This window comes from Amphibalanus amphitrite, unplaced genomic scaffold (assembly GCF_019059575.1).
Source record: "Amphibalanus amphitrite isolate SeventyFive unplaced genomic scaffold, NRLGWU_Aamphi_draft 000338F_arrow, whole genome shotgun sequence".
In the NCBI taxonomy this organism is placed as follows: Eukaryota; Metazoa; Arthropoda; class Thecostraca; order Balanomorpha; family Balanidae; genus Amphibalanus; species Amphibalanus amphitrite.
The window spans coordinates 146,246-160,782 of NW_024881833.1; the positions used below are offsets into that span (position 1 = coordinate 146,246).

General features: G+C 54.6%; 2 protein-coding genes across 8 annotated transcripts in view; one reads left to right on the top strand and one right to left on the bottom strand.

Moving 5' to 3' along the window:
* The window catches only part of LOC122388875 (protein polybromo-1-like), a 32,750-nt gene extending 24,972 nt beyond the window's left edge, over nucleotides 1–7,778 (top strand). For all 6 annotated transcript variants that reach the window (XM_043380360.1, XM_043380362.1, XM_043380363.1 and 3 more), the window contains 10 exons: nucleotides 166–327; nucleotides 634–794; nucleotides 1,658–1,830; nucleotides 2,174–2,412; nucleotides 2,906–3,022; nucleotides 3,259–3,378; nucleotides 4,811–5,072; nucleotides 5,485–5,635; nucleotides 6,020–6,205; nucleotides 6,564–7,778. In XM_043380360.1, the coding sequence (XP_043236295.1) occupies nucleotides 166–327; nucleotides 634–794; nucleotides 1,658–1,830; nucleotides 2,174–2,412; nucleotides 2,906–3,022; nucleotides 3,259–3,378; nucleotides 4,811–5,072; nucleotides 5,485–5,635; nucleotides 6,020–6,205; nucleotides 6,564–6,804 (1,812 nt within the window). In that variant the 3' untranslated portion in view covers nucleotides 6,805–7,778. The remainder of the gene's footprint in view (nucleotides 1–165; nucleotides 328–633; nucleotides 795–1,657; nucleotides 1,831–2,173; nucleotides 2,413–2,905; nucleotides 3,023–3,258; nucleotides 3,379–4,810; nucleotides 5,073–5,484; nucleotides 5,636–6,019; nucleotides 6,206–6,563) is intronic.
* Nucleotides 7,769–14,537, bottom strand: part of LOC122388877 (unconventional myosin-Ie-like) — a 46,111-nt gene continuing 39,342 nt past the window's right edge. The window contains exons 15-24 of one of the 2 annotated variants that reach the window (XM_043380366.1): nucleotides 13,797–13,963; nucleotides 13,515–13,632; nucleotides 12,969–13,124; nucleotides 12,406–12,545; nucleotides 11,932–12,080; nucleotides 10,965–11,313; nucleotides 9,172–9,288; nucleotides 8,802–8,869; nucleotides 8,457–8,567; nucleotides 7,769–8,406 (exon numbers count right to left, since the gene is read on the bottom strand). In XM_043380366.1, coding sequence (XP_043236301.1) covers nucleotides 8,491–8,567; nucleotides 8,802–8,869; nucleotides 9,172–9,288; nucleotides 10,965–11,313; nucleotides 11,932–12,080; nucleotides 12,406–12,545; nucleotides 12,969–13,124; nucleotides 13,515–13,632; nucleotides 13,797–13,963 — 1,341 coding nt within the window. In that variant the 3' untranslated portion in view covers nucleotides 7,769–8,406; nucleotides 8,457–8,490. Of the gene's footprint in view, nucleotides 8,568–8,801; nucleotides 8,870–9,171; nucleotides 9,289–10,964; nucleotides 11,314–11,931; nucleotides 12,081–12,405; nucleotides 12,546–12,968; nucleotides 13,125–13,514; nucleotides 13,633–13,796; nucleotides 13,964–14,537 lie in introns of both variants that reach the window. The other variant, XM_043380367.1, reaches the window with a different exon arrangement.

The following is a 14,537-nucleotide window of genomic DNA, read 5'->3' on the forward strand; positions in this document are numbered from 1 at the left end:
TTTGATAAAGGTATTCGGGCATTGTATAATCAAATCTACGAAAATGTGGTTCCGCACATTTACTCTTTCTGTTCCACCGGGGCCATCAATTTCTTCCTTCCGTCTTCATCTTGCATGAACACCCACACTTAATCTCACCCGGCGCGCTACGCTCCCCTCCGCCAGATGTACCCGTTCTCTGCGCCGCCTGAGACTCTGCGCGAGCGGGAGGTCCCTCTCGAGCCGCGACGCGTCATGTCCGTCTTCAAGAAGCGCGTGGAGAAACACAAAGAGGAGCTGGCGGAGCTGGAGGAGTGCGAGATGAAGATCCGCACGCGGGAGGTGCCGGTACGTAATTCGAGGGGTCTTGGGAGTTGGTGGGATGTGTGCGAAGTTTAGATGAGCGGGGTGAGTTGTAGTAAAGGTTTGTGTAATCGGGTCCTAGGATAAGTACGCTTAATTGTGATGCGAGTGTGACTTATATACAGTAATGTTGTAACAAACTGGTCTATTAGTGTGTAGCTTCGCGATAAAGGTGGTAGGTGGTCTCCTCTCACAGTCGTCGGAAATTGTATGTTCTACTGGGCTGTTTCCTGTTTACCCATAGTTCGCTCCTTGACCGCCCCCCCCCCCCCCCCCCACGCCGTCCTCTAGAACGTCGAGATCGACAACCGGAGCGCGATGGACGGCAACACGTACTACGAGCAGCTGAACACGGGCATGCTGGTGCTGAAGACGGGTGACTGCGTGTACGTCAAGTCGGAGCACAGCAAGCAGGTCATCGCGCAGGTGGACACCATGTGGACCACGCCAGAGTGAGTGGAGTGGAGCGGCGTGGAACGGGACTTGACACGTCGAGTAGGGGATGAGGGGTTGTCACGGCTTGTAATTTGTTGCTTGGCGACTTTACTGTTAATATCCCTGTATGTTTTCAAATTTATAAACTGGGCATTCTTAATGCAAAATAATGTTTCACCATGACGAAAGATACCAGTATGATCTATTGTACAGTACTAACATCCTTTCCAAGTTTTCAACCCTCCCGTGACCTCCGGCCCTTCTGTGACTCCTAATCCCCGCTATGATCCCTGACCTCCTGGTCTCTGACCCCCTGTCGTCACCCCTGAACCCTGGTCTCTGACCCCTGCCGTGTCCCGTTCCCAGCCCGGCTCGCCGTACTTCCACGGTCCAACGTACAGTCCTCAGCAGACTGCGTGGTAGGTATTCTTTTTTCGACAAAACCAGTAATAACTCAAAGACTATGTTGTCAGTCGGTCGGAACTCACTGAAAATAGAGGCGCCATGCTCTACTCCTTCGATTGGGTATATCACTAAACAAAGTATATGCCTTGTGTGGCAACAAAATGCAAAAGTTTGTTTTGGGGGCAAATATAAACTTTCGGGTTTTGTTGCCAAACTGGGTAGAAAATGAATGCGATGGTAATGCCAATCTAAGGTGCGAAGTCTCGCGCATCTTGCTGTTATGATTTCCGAGCAACCGATAGCATAGTATCCGCGTTATTCTCGGTTTTGTCGATGAAAGAATACCTACCACGCAGTTGGCAGAGGGCTGTACATGACCGGGCTGACCCTGCCGTGGTCCCCAGCTCCTGATACCTGGTCTCTGACACCAACTACCGTGACCCCGCCTCTGACCGGTATCGAACCCCGTCTCCAGCGGCTCTCAGTACTTCCACGGTCCGACGTACATGACGTCTGCCGAGATCGCCTCCTCGGTGCAGCAGATGTTTTACAAACAGGAGGTGTTCGTCTCACTGCTGGAGGACACACACCCCATGGCGTTCGTCACCGGGAAGTGCTGCGTGCTCGACTACACCGACTACTGCTCTCGTGAGTCATACGATGAGATGAGAGAAGGGAGTGGGCTAGGGGATGATATTGATCATGCTAGTTTATTGAGGGAAACTGTGATGAATGTCGGTGAAATGCCGGAATTTTGAGCATCTATTATGCTTGCCGTATAAGTTCTGTCATTACACACCCAGCACAGATATGTGCTCATTTGAGCAATGCCTTTTTGCTTCAGACCGAAATAATTCATTGAGAGATGTATGTAGCTAATTAAGAAGACGCTTTAACTTTACTCACAACTCACAGGCGAGTCTTTTCAATTTTTCGCTGGCCTCCACCGCGGCAGCGGCGCCCCCTGACACCCCCCCCCCCCCGTCCACAGGCCGTCCCACCGAGATCCCTGAGGCGGACGTGTACGTCTGTGAGAACCTGTTTGACGAGTCCAAGCGTCAGATCGTGCCGCGCGGCGGCGACCCCAAGCGCTACGTGCACTCGGAGGCCGTCCTGGAGGACGAGGTGTACCACTTCCGGCGGCTGCTGGTGCTGCGCAAACAGCCGCTGGCCACCATCCAACAGGAGGCCTCCGAGCGCATCAAGTCGCTCTTCGCTGAGGCCGTCGGGGTGCGTGAAGGAGGGCGCATCGGGGGGGGGGGGGGGCTAGAGAGATAAGAGGCGCAGTTGAGGAACTCAGAAGTATGTTTCATGTTTGTGATCGTGTTTAGAGCTAGAGTTAAGCTGACAGTTGACTCCGTCGCAATCCCTATTCGCGACGACCCCACCGCGGATATCAGACCGTCTGAATCGGACTTCATCCTCCTCTTTTAACGGACCATTCCCGCACCCAACAGGTATCCTCTCCGGCCGGCAGTAAGGTCGGGGACGAGGACTGGACGGTTCGCCACCCTTCTGACCTTCCCTTATCTCTCACAGGTATCCTCTCCGGCCGGCAGTAAGGTCGGGGACGAGGATTCTCTGAACGGTCCTCCAGCCTCTCTAACCGTTCCATGTCTCCTGCAGGTATCCTCCCCAGCCGGCAGTAAGGTCGGGGACGAGGACTCTCTGAACAGCCCCACCCTTAGTTCTGACCCTATCTGATTGCCCCCTGTGCCCACAGGTATCCTCTCCGGCCGGCAGTAAGGTCGGGGACGAGGACTCCCTGGACGGCCCGCCAGCGTCGGTGGGGTCGGCCGATAATGCCTCAGTCGGCACACCAGTCAGCAGCTACAAAAAGGTACGAGCCGGCGAGGCCGGATCCAAGGATAAAGACGTTTTGAGTGTTGTCATATGATTCAGGAGTGTGTGTAACTTATTATTGGCTTGGGGTGTCTGTTGATGTGAGGCTGGGACTGGGTTGAGATTTGGACCAACAAGCGACATTATTGTGGCGTTATGCAATGTGCATTGTGCAATGTTCTCTATATGCGCATCAGCCCGCTTCTCACCGTTTTCTAACCTTTTTACGCACAGAGTAAGCGTCTGAAGATTCTGACGGGCTACATCCTGTACTCTGCCGACATCAGGAAGAAGATCACCTCCAATAACCCGTCGGCCAACTTTGGTGACATCAGTCGGCTTGTGGGCACAGAGGTGAGGACGCGGGACGGACAGGACAGTGGTTGCCGGGCAGGAGGGACTTGGCAGAACGGGAAGGGACAGGGCGACGGGAAGGAATCCAGTCTGTCAAACCATGGGGAAGGGGCCGGGACATTGAAGGGGCGGCGCAGGTTGAACTGATGGGCGTGCGTGGCTCACCATTTAGCAGCAACTGTGAGGCAGTGACCTGGGTGCTTTCTTTGGCTTATTGGAGCCGGTCAGATGATGTGTGTCGCAGTTACGGGATGCTCCGCACAGACAGTCTATTTACGTCTGTGCTCAGTCGGGTATCTATCCGTTTAAGCCTCTTCAACAATTTAATAGGTTGAGTACCAAATTATATATGTCAAATTATCGTTACAATGATGTATTTCATACCGCAGTAGACATATCAAAGCCACATGTAATTATTCAATCGACGATAGTTTAGCTCAGGAAGCGGATAAGCAACGTTTATTGTTGAATGTTGTGTGCCGTTGCTTTGCTCAAAACTGGGCAATCCAATGTGACATTTGCTGATACATCTGTTGTGCCAATCGGTAGGCGAATCTGGACACTGAAAAGATGGTAAGGCGCCGGTACGGTCCGGCCAGCTGGCCGAATTTTACTCTCTCGGCGATGCCTTTTGATGGTTTTGCACCCGTCTCGACCAGCTACAGTTCCGGCTTGTTTTGCCCAGTTTTGTTGCTTTTACTATTGTTTTATTTTATGCGATCCTAATGCGCGTTGTCATACGATTCAGTAACTAATGTTGGCATGTTCTGAGTGTTTGTGTAAATGTTTGCTGAGGCATGTTCAAGATTTTGTATTTACCGTTTTGTGACACTAATCTGTCTTATGTGCTGTGCGACAGCCTGCTGAACAAAATGGCGTATCGAGAGTTCCTGCATATGCCCGTTTCTATTGTTTTATGATTGACCTTTAGTTTCGTCATTGCTGTCATTTTGTCTGTGAAACTGTGTCTGATGTTTGTGTGAATCCTCAGCACGTAGATCCCCCATTGATGACCGATCGACAGCTCAGGCCGTGCTGCTAGCCACCTGTCGAGCTTTCCATTTTCATGTCTCGCTTCCTGTGTTTTGCAGCATTGACGCTACCTTATTGATCTGTTTCTTAACCACATAAATTACAAATGCAAGCACAAAGATTCGCGTTTGCTGGTAAACTTAGAGTGAATCAATGGAATTAGGGTCGACGCATTAAGTGTCGTTATTGATGTGTTATCCAACTGACGTTTTCCCGTTGTCCTTTTTATACATTGGCTTTTACTAGTTCATCCCGCAGCGGCTCGTAACGACCTTAGTTTCTCTCCTGAACCTCCACACCCGCCGTACCCGTCACGGCGTCACACCACCCTCTCTCCTCTACTGCTAAATAATATCACTGAGAAACCTCCTCACCTCTAACCGCCCCCTTCCACCCTCAGTGGAAGAACCTCTCGGCGGCCGAGAAGGCCTCCTACGAGGAGCGCGCGGCGCGCATGAACGCCGACTCTGTGGCCAGTCTGCGAGTGGAGATGGCGGACACGCCAAGCCGCGCCGTGCTGGGCGCCAGCCTGGTCGGGCCCGACGTGGTGTACGACTGCTGCTGGCTCGGCTGCGACTTCCAGTACGAGGACATGAGCGAGCTGATCGACCACTGCAACGCCGAGCCGGGCGGACACGTGCCCGTCTACGCCGCCACCGTCTGTGAGAAGAACGTCTGGGGACTGGAGGATGCTGGGGTTGGTGGGAGACATAAGAGGACGATAGTATTGGTGAAGCCAATGTCTGGGTCTTAGATATTGAAGGTTTTTGAAGGGTGTGGGTGGACTTCCAGAGTGCATTGTATTGTTGAAATTGCGTACATTTAGATTATCCTCGTAGAATTTACTAACTTGTTTTTAGCCGATCACGAAGTCCTTAGACCACTTTGTGTATTCAGCGCGCGCTGCCCTGTATCTATGCTTTTGCTTATCACGTCTCCGTACTCCGCCTATCCCCGTATTCACCCCTGAACCACTCCCCATCCCTGAACCCCTCCCCATCCGCAGCTGACGAATACCAGTGCCAGTGGCGCGGCTGTCCCCGTATTCACTCCTGAACCCCTCCCCGTCCACAGCTGACGAGTACCAGTGCCAGTGGCGCGGCTGTAATCGCATCAAGAAGGGCTCCACGCCGTTCCCGAACGCCGGCCGGCTGATGCGACACGTCAAGGAGGTGCACATTCAGAAGAACAACGGCAGGGTGGTGGCGCCGCACGAGCGCGGCAGGTCAGTTCGGCGGGCGACAGGGGTGGGCTCAGTTGGGTGGGCGATGCGGGAGGGGACGGGGATGGGGGTTGGGTGGGGATGGGGAGAGAAAAGGGACTAGGTCAGTTGAACGGGGAAGGAAGCTTATGGAGGATAGGTATAGGGTGGGATGGACGAGATTCAGATATGGTAAATGTATTCGTGTATTCGCGTTCGCTCGTCGTTGGGTCCCTAATTGAGAGCTGTTTGTGATGAGTTACCTGTTACGGTGATCTCCGACGACCAGCCAGGTGATTGATGCTATCGTGAATAGCACACAATCACACGTATGAATATTACAGTCACTCACCCCCAGATCATGTCCCCCAGCTCCCACCCGCTGAATCGCGTCCCTCCTCTCGCCAGGAACTTTGTGCCGCGCCGCGGCAGCGCGGCGGCCGGCGCCGCTGCCGGCCAGGGCGGCGCCGTCCGCCAGCACGGCCCCGGCTCGGGCGTGTCCACTCCGACGAGCAGTACGGGCGCACCGGAGCCGCGCTTCGTGGCGGCTCCGGCCCGGCCGCAGCGGCTCCTCCACTCGGAGGCCTACATCAGGTGCGCAGCTGGCGAGATGAGGATGAGAGACTGAATATGTTGCCAGTCTGTTGGAGCGGGGTGTTACTAAGTCTGTTGTTGATAGTGTATTTCTACTCTTTGATGTGTAGCGAGGTGGTCGGTGGGGTGCGATTCACAATTCGTTGCCTCACACAGGAATTGTGACTGGTGAATACATACCTATTATATATGCTGTTTCGTTGGCTGCCTTTACAGTTAGAGGGGCCACAAACCTTACTTTAGTCCCGTGAGTTGTCTTGTATTCCCGGCCGTCACTCTTTGGTTAGCTTGATTTCTCTTCACGCGCCAGCATTCCCAAATGTCACCCCGCTCACCGCCTCCCTTTCCCCTCGTTCAGGTACATTGAGACGCTGCAGCCGGAGCGGGCGTCGGTGCCTCAGCAGCAGGGCGGCTGGGAGCGCCAGCTGCACGCCACGCCCGAAACCACGCCGGTACCCGACACGGCCCGGCTGCCCACCCACTGGCTGGCCGACGGACTGGCCGACAGCACATCCGTGGTCAAGACGCTCTGGCACCTCCGCGACTACCTGATGAAGGATGCGCTGGGAATATCGCGCGCCTACGAGGGACGCCTCTGAGCAGCCGCTGAGCGGGGAGAGGGGCAGAGGGCTCGTGGGGAGCGAGAGACAAGGAAGTGGACTCGGAGTAAAGAGTGGGAGAAAAGTAGAATGACAGATGGATAGACCTGGAGAGACTTTTAAGAAGCTCTGGAGGTTGGAGTTTAAGTTAGCGACCCTTCTATCAAAACTCGAGCGCCGATCATCATGCGATGCGTTGTGAAGCAGAACTCACGTTGACGCGCTGATCATGTCTGGATAAAATCTGTTCCAACACGGAGCTCATTACGTGAGTCGTGATCCCGTCCGCTGACATCTGGTGATTTCGGTGGTTGGCTGGGTCCGCGGTGAGCGCTCCCTCTCCGGTCCTCTGCTTACAGTGTCGCCGTTCTGCACCACTCTGTGTGCAGATCGTCGGCGTGCCTCTGATCTCTGAACTGTATGCGTGCCGTGTGTGTCGTGAGTGGTGTTCGTCTAAGAGTGTCTGTCAGGAGCCTTGGGCTTCCGTCGTCCGGGGTTTGGTCTGTTACCGTCTGTCTAAACCAGCACCGCTTTGCTGAGGCGTCCTCCGGGAAGGTCAGTGGATTCAGCCGTCCCGAGTACGAATGATGCGAGTCGTGGGGCACGCTCTGTGCCGTGGTGTGTGTCTGTCTGTGTATCGTGGGCCCTCGTATTCTCGCTGTTCACCGTGGACAGAGCTGCGCGGTGGACTGTCCACTGTGGACGTTAGGACGGAGATCCTTGGACCCGATGGTGGCGGACTAAGGTAGCTCTGATGGCGGCCAGTGACGCCCAATGGGGAACCCTGGGACCCTATGACGTCGTCTGTGACGCCCTCGGGCATTCTGCTCCTGTCACGCCGCGAGTGAGCCGCGTCGCCCGGGGTTCTTTTTCACGTGTTCCGTCTCAAAGTTGTGACGTACAAACGGCGGCACGCTCCCGCCATCCTCTTACATGTTCGCGCCAAAAGCAATACACACACGCATTCTCGTTTCTCCCCTGTCTTATTTGGTGCACGAACTCGTGGGGAGCGGGACAGACGAACGCTCGGCGCTTGGCGGCGTCCGCAGCAGACTAGTTCAACCTCCCGCCGACAGATGGCAGGGGCGCGCACTGAGCTCCCGGCCTCTGACGATATGTAAATCGCTGGACAAACCGCTCCCATTGACGGCCTGAGGTACGCGACGGTGTGCACAAGGCATAACGATTACATGATCATGCATATAAATTATATCAAGCGCGATCGTCTGCGGTTAACAAACAGCGTGAACTGGCGTGTCACCTATCACCTATCTCTAACACGTGTGACTGATCACACGCCAGTGCGCCGGTCACACAACTGAACACGGGCCGCGGGCGCAGTCTCAGCCCACCAGTACACGCACAACTATCACAGGCGGTGGGGCAAAGAGGCGTGCTCGCAATAGGACCTCCCTTTCATGGAATTACTGAAACAACGCCGCGTGGTAGCCCAGCGCTCACAAATACACGACTCTTCATATCCTCCGATGAAACGTTCACTCGTCATTGTCTCAATACTCTATGGAGACAGGCTGTCTTGTCGTGACGCTGTCTCGACGCTGTTTTGTCTCGATGTCAGCGGAGCTCTGAGCTCCGCTGAACCAGTAGGCCACGTTCAGCGCTGAACCAGAACGTGGCCTACTGGTTCGAACCAGTAAGCCACGTTCTGGCTTTTCGGCTCTCATCTCACAGCTTTTCCACGTAATTACCGGGGAACAGCGCCTGTTTGCCGTTAAAGATCCCTCGCCACCAGCCCGACGCGTCTGAAACAAGAGAAAACCGGTCAATAATAGACAATCGAAGCAAGTAGCTACCAATGAGCCCTGATATGGACAACGGCAATTCGGAGAAGGCATGGCTCGTACCGTACGTGCGTAATAAGGAGTGAATCCAGTCACGCTTAAGATGCATCATAAACGAATCCACTCCTGAACGATTGATTCATTCGTTACTCATTTACGGTCATAAATGACTACATGTTCATGCTGGAAACCTACCTTCATGTACAAGTTCTAGTATGTCACCTTCTTCAAAACTCAGCTCGTCCACGTCTTGCGCGTCGTATCTGCAAAAGAGCAAAACATTCAGATGCGGCGGATAAGCCGATGACATTTGGCATGTTAAAATCACGGTGTTTTCTGTGTAGAACTGTGATGTCCATCACGGAACTAAAGGTCGAGCGTAAATAGCCCCGCTGCTGACACGGACCTGAACTCCAGCAAAGGTCATGAATCAGCTTCGGGTTGGCCTTAAAACGTGCCTAAAATGGCAGCTCAGAACATTTGTAACGTAAGATACAATCAAACCCGTAAACCCTGTAAACCTTCTACACTCCTTCATTTATGTATCAATTGCGATTGGACTTACTTGTACAGTGCCTTGCACTTGGGGTACTTGGGTTGTCGCGGCTTGGGCGCCGGTTTGGGCCGCCCCTCTCCCGGCAGCGGTTTGAAGTCGGGCTGACCGACGCTGGCCCGCTTCGCACTGTGGCACGGAGAGAGAGGTCAGAGGACGGTGCTGTGACGGGCGGGGGGAGGTCAGGGGGCGGCGCTGTGACGGACGGGGGGAGGTCAGAGGGCGGCACCGGACACGGGACAGAAATCCTGACACCACGGACACTGCGCCACGGACAGGCAGTGGACGGACAGGACACGGTCAGACGGGCGGCGATGTGGCACACAAACACGGAGTTCCAGGTGTTAGCGACACTGTGGCGAAGACCGAAAAGCGTCACAAAGCCTGGACGGGAGTATGTAACCTCAGACATTGCGTCAGTTCCTGGCAGCAGCGTGTAAGTCAAGATCCCCATGATGAATTACACCATGTCACACGAGCACATTAACACGAAAATGAAGGATATTCTGAACAACACGGATAAAGAGAGCGTTGACCGTATATGTACACCATGATTCCGGTAAACCTCAGAAATCCAAAGCCCATCCTCCTGGTGCAATACACCTCGTTGGATATAAGTCGTTATTACCGTTATTACACATTCCTATTTAAGCGACATAGAAGCAGCTTACCTGACCACTAACACCAGTAAGAACACTCGTCACTTTCCGGCTCCCTCTCCTGCCTCCTTCCACGGCCCCTCCCACCCAGCTGAGTGTACCTACCACCACCTCCCGGCGCCCCACTCACCCGGCTGAGTGTACCACCACCTCCCGGCACCCCACTCACCCGGCTGAGTGTACCACCACCTCCCGGCACCCCACTCACCCGGCTGAGTGTACCACCACCTCCCGGCACCCCACTCACCCGGGTGGTGTACCACCACTCCCTCACGGCGCCCCACTCACCCGGGTGGTGAACCACCACCTCCCGGCGCCCCACTCACCCAGCTCAGTGTACCACCACCACCTCCCGGCGCCCCACTCACCCGGGTGGTGCACCACCACCTCCCGGCACCCCACTCACCTAGCTCAGTGTACCACCACTAGCTCCCGGCGCCCCACTCACCCGGGTGGTGCACCACTGTAACAAATTAAAATGTTCGCCGTGGAGTCTTCTGATAAAAGAGTTCAGTTCGGTACCTCACTGTATTTCTTGACTCGAGACAGACGAGAGATATAGTCAGTCCAGGAGAGTGACCGAGAGCAAGAGAGACTGAGTCACATAGCGAGTGACCGAGCGCGAATCGTCGGTGGGCTGCCGAGACTCGGCAGAGACTGCGCAAGACTAAGACCGACCGCGACTGAGACCGAGACCGAGACCGAGACTAGACTGACGAAGACTGATCACCCGGCGGCGGCCGGCGCAGTCGTCGACTACGAGTAGAGGTCGCCTCGGTCGTACAAGCTCTGACATATGGCCTACAGCGGCTGACACTGTTACAACCACCACCACTTCCCGGCGCCCCACTCACCCGGCTGAGTGTACCTACCACCACTTCCCGGCGCCCCACTCACCCGGCTGAGTGTACCTACCACCACCTCCCGGCACCCCACTCACCCGGCTGAGTGTACCTACCACCACCTCCCGGCACCCCACTCACCCGGCTGAGTGTACCTACCACCACCTCCCGGCACCCCACTCACCCGGGTGAGTGTACCTACCACCACCTCCCGGCACCCCACTCACCCGGGTGGTGCACCACCTCCCTCCCGGCGCCCCACTCACCCGGGTGGTGAACCACCACTACCCGTCACCCCACTCACCCGGCCACACCGGCGTCCGGCGTCCTCAGGTAGCTGTCGTCGCCGGGCGCCCTCCTGGGCTGCGGCACCGCGTGGCCCGGCTGCGGCAGTTTGCCGGAGGCGGGCCGGGCGCGCCGCGAGCCGCGCCGCGTCGCCCGCGGGCTGACGGCGCGCGCCGGGCCCGTCGGGATGGCGTACGTGGTGGCGGCGGTGACGCGCGGCTGGCCCGGCGGCGCCGGACCGCTGGGCGGCGGCGGCGCCACCTGGCGCACCGACGGCCGGTGGCTGAGCCCGGACCGGCCCGGCGCCGCGCGCGACGCGCCCTTGCCGCCCGGTGGACGCTTGGTGGTGCGCCGCTCCGCCGACGGCCCTGCAGAGAAGAGGGGACCTCTGATTGGGGGCTTATCGGTGGGGAACTGTCGTAACAGTGTATAGCACTACACATGGGTCGTAAGTTTGGAATAGCATAGTTACGTCTGTTATGTAGGCATAGTTAGTGTTACGCATAACAGCTCATTTGGACATCACACGAATAGCAATTAATGCGACCTCCAACGAATCTGCCAAGTTTCTGGCTAAGGTGTAGGCACTAGGCACCGTGAATAAGCGCTATATTGCCCCGAGGCCGAACTAACAGTACCATGATGTCTGGCGCATATATATCTCGACAAATATCTCGGAAAAATCACCTCTTAGATGAGTAACTATGACGCCACGTCTGCGTGGCATATTTTCAAGGTACACAGAACACAGTCTCATGGTGTGGGTGAATAAGACAGTAGGCCTTGAAGTCACTTTCCGACTACGGCAGTTGAAAATCACTGCCATAAATTAGATCTGCAATGAACAATCTTTAGTAAAATGTCCGCAGAAAAAGAGTCCACAGTGATTTAAAGGCAAGAAAATCTATTCACACAAATATGTTGTATCCCAGTCCCCAGCACGACCATGCAGTCTTTGTCACCAGTCGCACAAGCCGAAAACTCACGCGAGTTTTTGTCGAGTCCTGCTCCGATGGTGACGGTCAGTGTCTTGCCCGACGCCTTGGTGACGGCTAGGTCACCCTGGCCACGCTCAAAGTGAATGTGGCGCGTGCCGCCGCCACCCCAGCCCTCCTTCTTCACCTTCATCTCCAGCCTGAGGAACGACAGGACGGTGAGGGTGCGGGTGCGGGTGCGCGGGGATAAGGAGTGAGGCTGTTGGGAGTCCTCACTCAAGCTCTAATTGTGGTGACATTGTATGGTCTCAAATTTCTATTTGGTTCTTGGTTCGTTCCGAATTATTTTCCGGTGAAAATGGTTGACACTTGATGCGGTTTCCTTTCGAAAAGATTCAAAAATGACCGCTTACCGGAACGGTTGAGGCTTATGCATCAATTGTAGCGAAGCAATGATGTGAACGCAAAACATTATACACTAAACCACTACCTGCACATGTCAAGGAATGTAACTATCGCCCTCACCTTGTGTCAAAGTTTAGGACGACGTTGGCTCCGATGGTTTCGTCACACTTTTTCTTCAGCACGGCGAGGAACTCTGTTTTGAAGTTGAGCGTCAGGAGACTGTCGTACTGGTTCCTGACGTGAAGAACGAGAAAGTCGTCCTGAAAGGCAGCACGAGGACGTTACCGAGGACGCTGAGCTGACGGAGGGGCTCGGAGGCTGCAGGGCGAATGCGGGGAGTGGACGGAGGCGTAGCATCAGCGGTATTTCGTTACGAGAGGAGCCACTTATGAGCTGACCGATGCTTTCACGGTCAATATCAAATCTCAATATAGTCAGTCGCCCGGACGGTCAGGCGTCGTCCGGTACATCAATAAAACAAATATTACACATGTGCTGCAGTTTTGAAAGGATACAATTGACACTCTAGCAAAATAATAAAACATTATGGTACACCAGCCATGGACACAACTTCCGAGACAACTTCCGAGACGAGACAAACGAGAAACAACCGAGAACATCATTACATGACCTAACGCTGGGTCAGTTTAGGCACACAACTAGTCCAGATACCGGCAGATTACCTGGTAGGGACTCAGCGAGACATGGCTGATGGACGGTAGGTCGATTTTCCGTTTGACAACCTCGAGAAGTTCGCCCTTGCGGGGCCCCTGTTTCGCCTTTTCACGGCCGATGAGGTAGACAAACTTTGGTGTCAGGATCAGGTCCCTCTTGCAGGACTGGAAACGAAATAAAGACAGTCATCTTCAAGTCAAAATTACGTTAAATGAAGAGAGCAAAATGGAATCTGCAAGCTAGCAATCAACATCCCTTTCTACCCTACTTCAATGCAAACCATTTAATGTTAATTTATTTCCCCTTGCGTGTTTGACAATGCAAAATAAAAAAGTAGACACTACATACGATTTTTTACAAGAGCAGCCCTCGTACTCGCGATAAAACTACAATGTAGAATGACGCAGCCATGTTTCCGTAATCCCTCAATATCAATCACTACATCTATTGTGTCCCGTTCACGATCAATAGTTAACCCGATGATTCTCGCCCAGCCCTGTTGTCATTTCTCGCCCAGCCCCGTTGACAGTTCTCGCCAGCGCGGCGTCGCTCACCTTGAAGCGACGGTCGTACTTGACGGCGGTCTCGGCGAACTCTATCCGCTCCCGTTTGCCAACCAGCGCCCGCAGACCGGGTCGGTCATCCAGGCCGATGTAGTCGCCCACAAAGTGCCTGGGGTAGATAACAGGTCAGGTCACCAAAGAGATATCGGTCGTTTAGACTCGCACAAGAATTTAATTCATAAGACATCCAATAAACAGTAGACAACAAAGACTGTCAATTACTTTAACTCCTCCGTGGCAGCCCTGACCCACCCCGGTGAGGCGATGGCCCACCTGTTGATGGAGAACCTCCTGCGCTCCTTCTTGCCGTAGAAGAGGTCGCTGGCATCATCCCTCTGCTTCTTGCGCTGCTTCTCGGCAAAGTAGCGCCGGAAAGCCTTCTGAATGACGCGCGCGTAGCCGTCGAAGCGCCGCTCCCTGAGGTCCTCCAGTTGGAAGAGCTGCAACAGTCGCCGCAGTTGATCTGTTAGTGACATAGTGCTCCGTGCAGAAAAATATCAATTTGCTGAATAGGGGTGACTGCTAAATCGTGAAAGATCGTTCGCTCGTAAGGCGCATTTATAATGTACCCACAGAAGGGGCAATGCTTAGCATGTCAATCCACCGCCAGCACTGGGCCCTATATCCTGATGGTATTACTACCACTTGCTCAGCATCAATTTCACTCATAGGTGGAGAATTGTGACCAGCTGGGGGTGCTCGGGCGCAGCAAATCCGCCGCCGCCTAGCGGTGACCTTGACCCGCGCCGCCCGGCCGCGGCTCCAAAGCCAAGCCGGCGTGGCCGGCGTGGAATTGGGAGAGCTCGAGCACCCCCAGTCCAGCACAATTCTCCACCCGTGATTTCACTGACGTCTTTAGAAACCTCGTACCGGCAGTGCCGTGGTCAGAGCACCTTTCAAATTTTGTCAATGACATATTGACGATAAGTTTGCAGCGTAGCATTGATCTACATAGTGCATCCAAAAGGCTTATTTTGATACACATAAAACACACTTGCTCCCCGTAGCAGAACA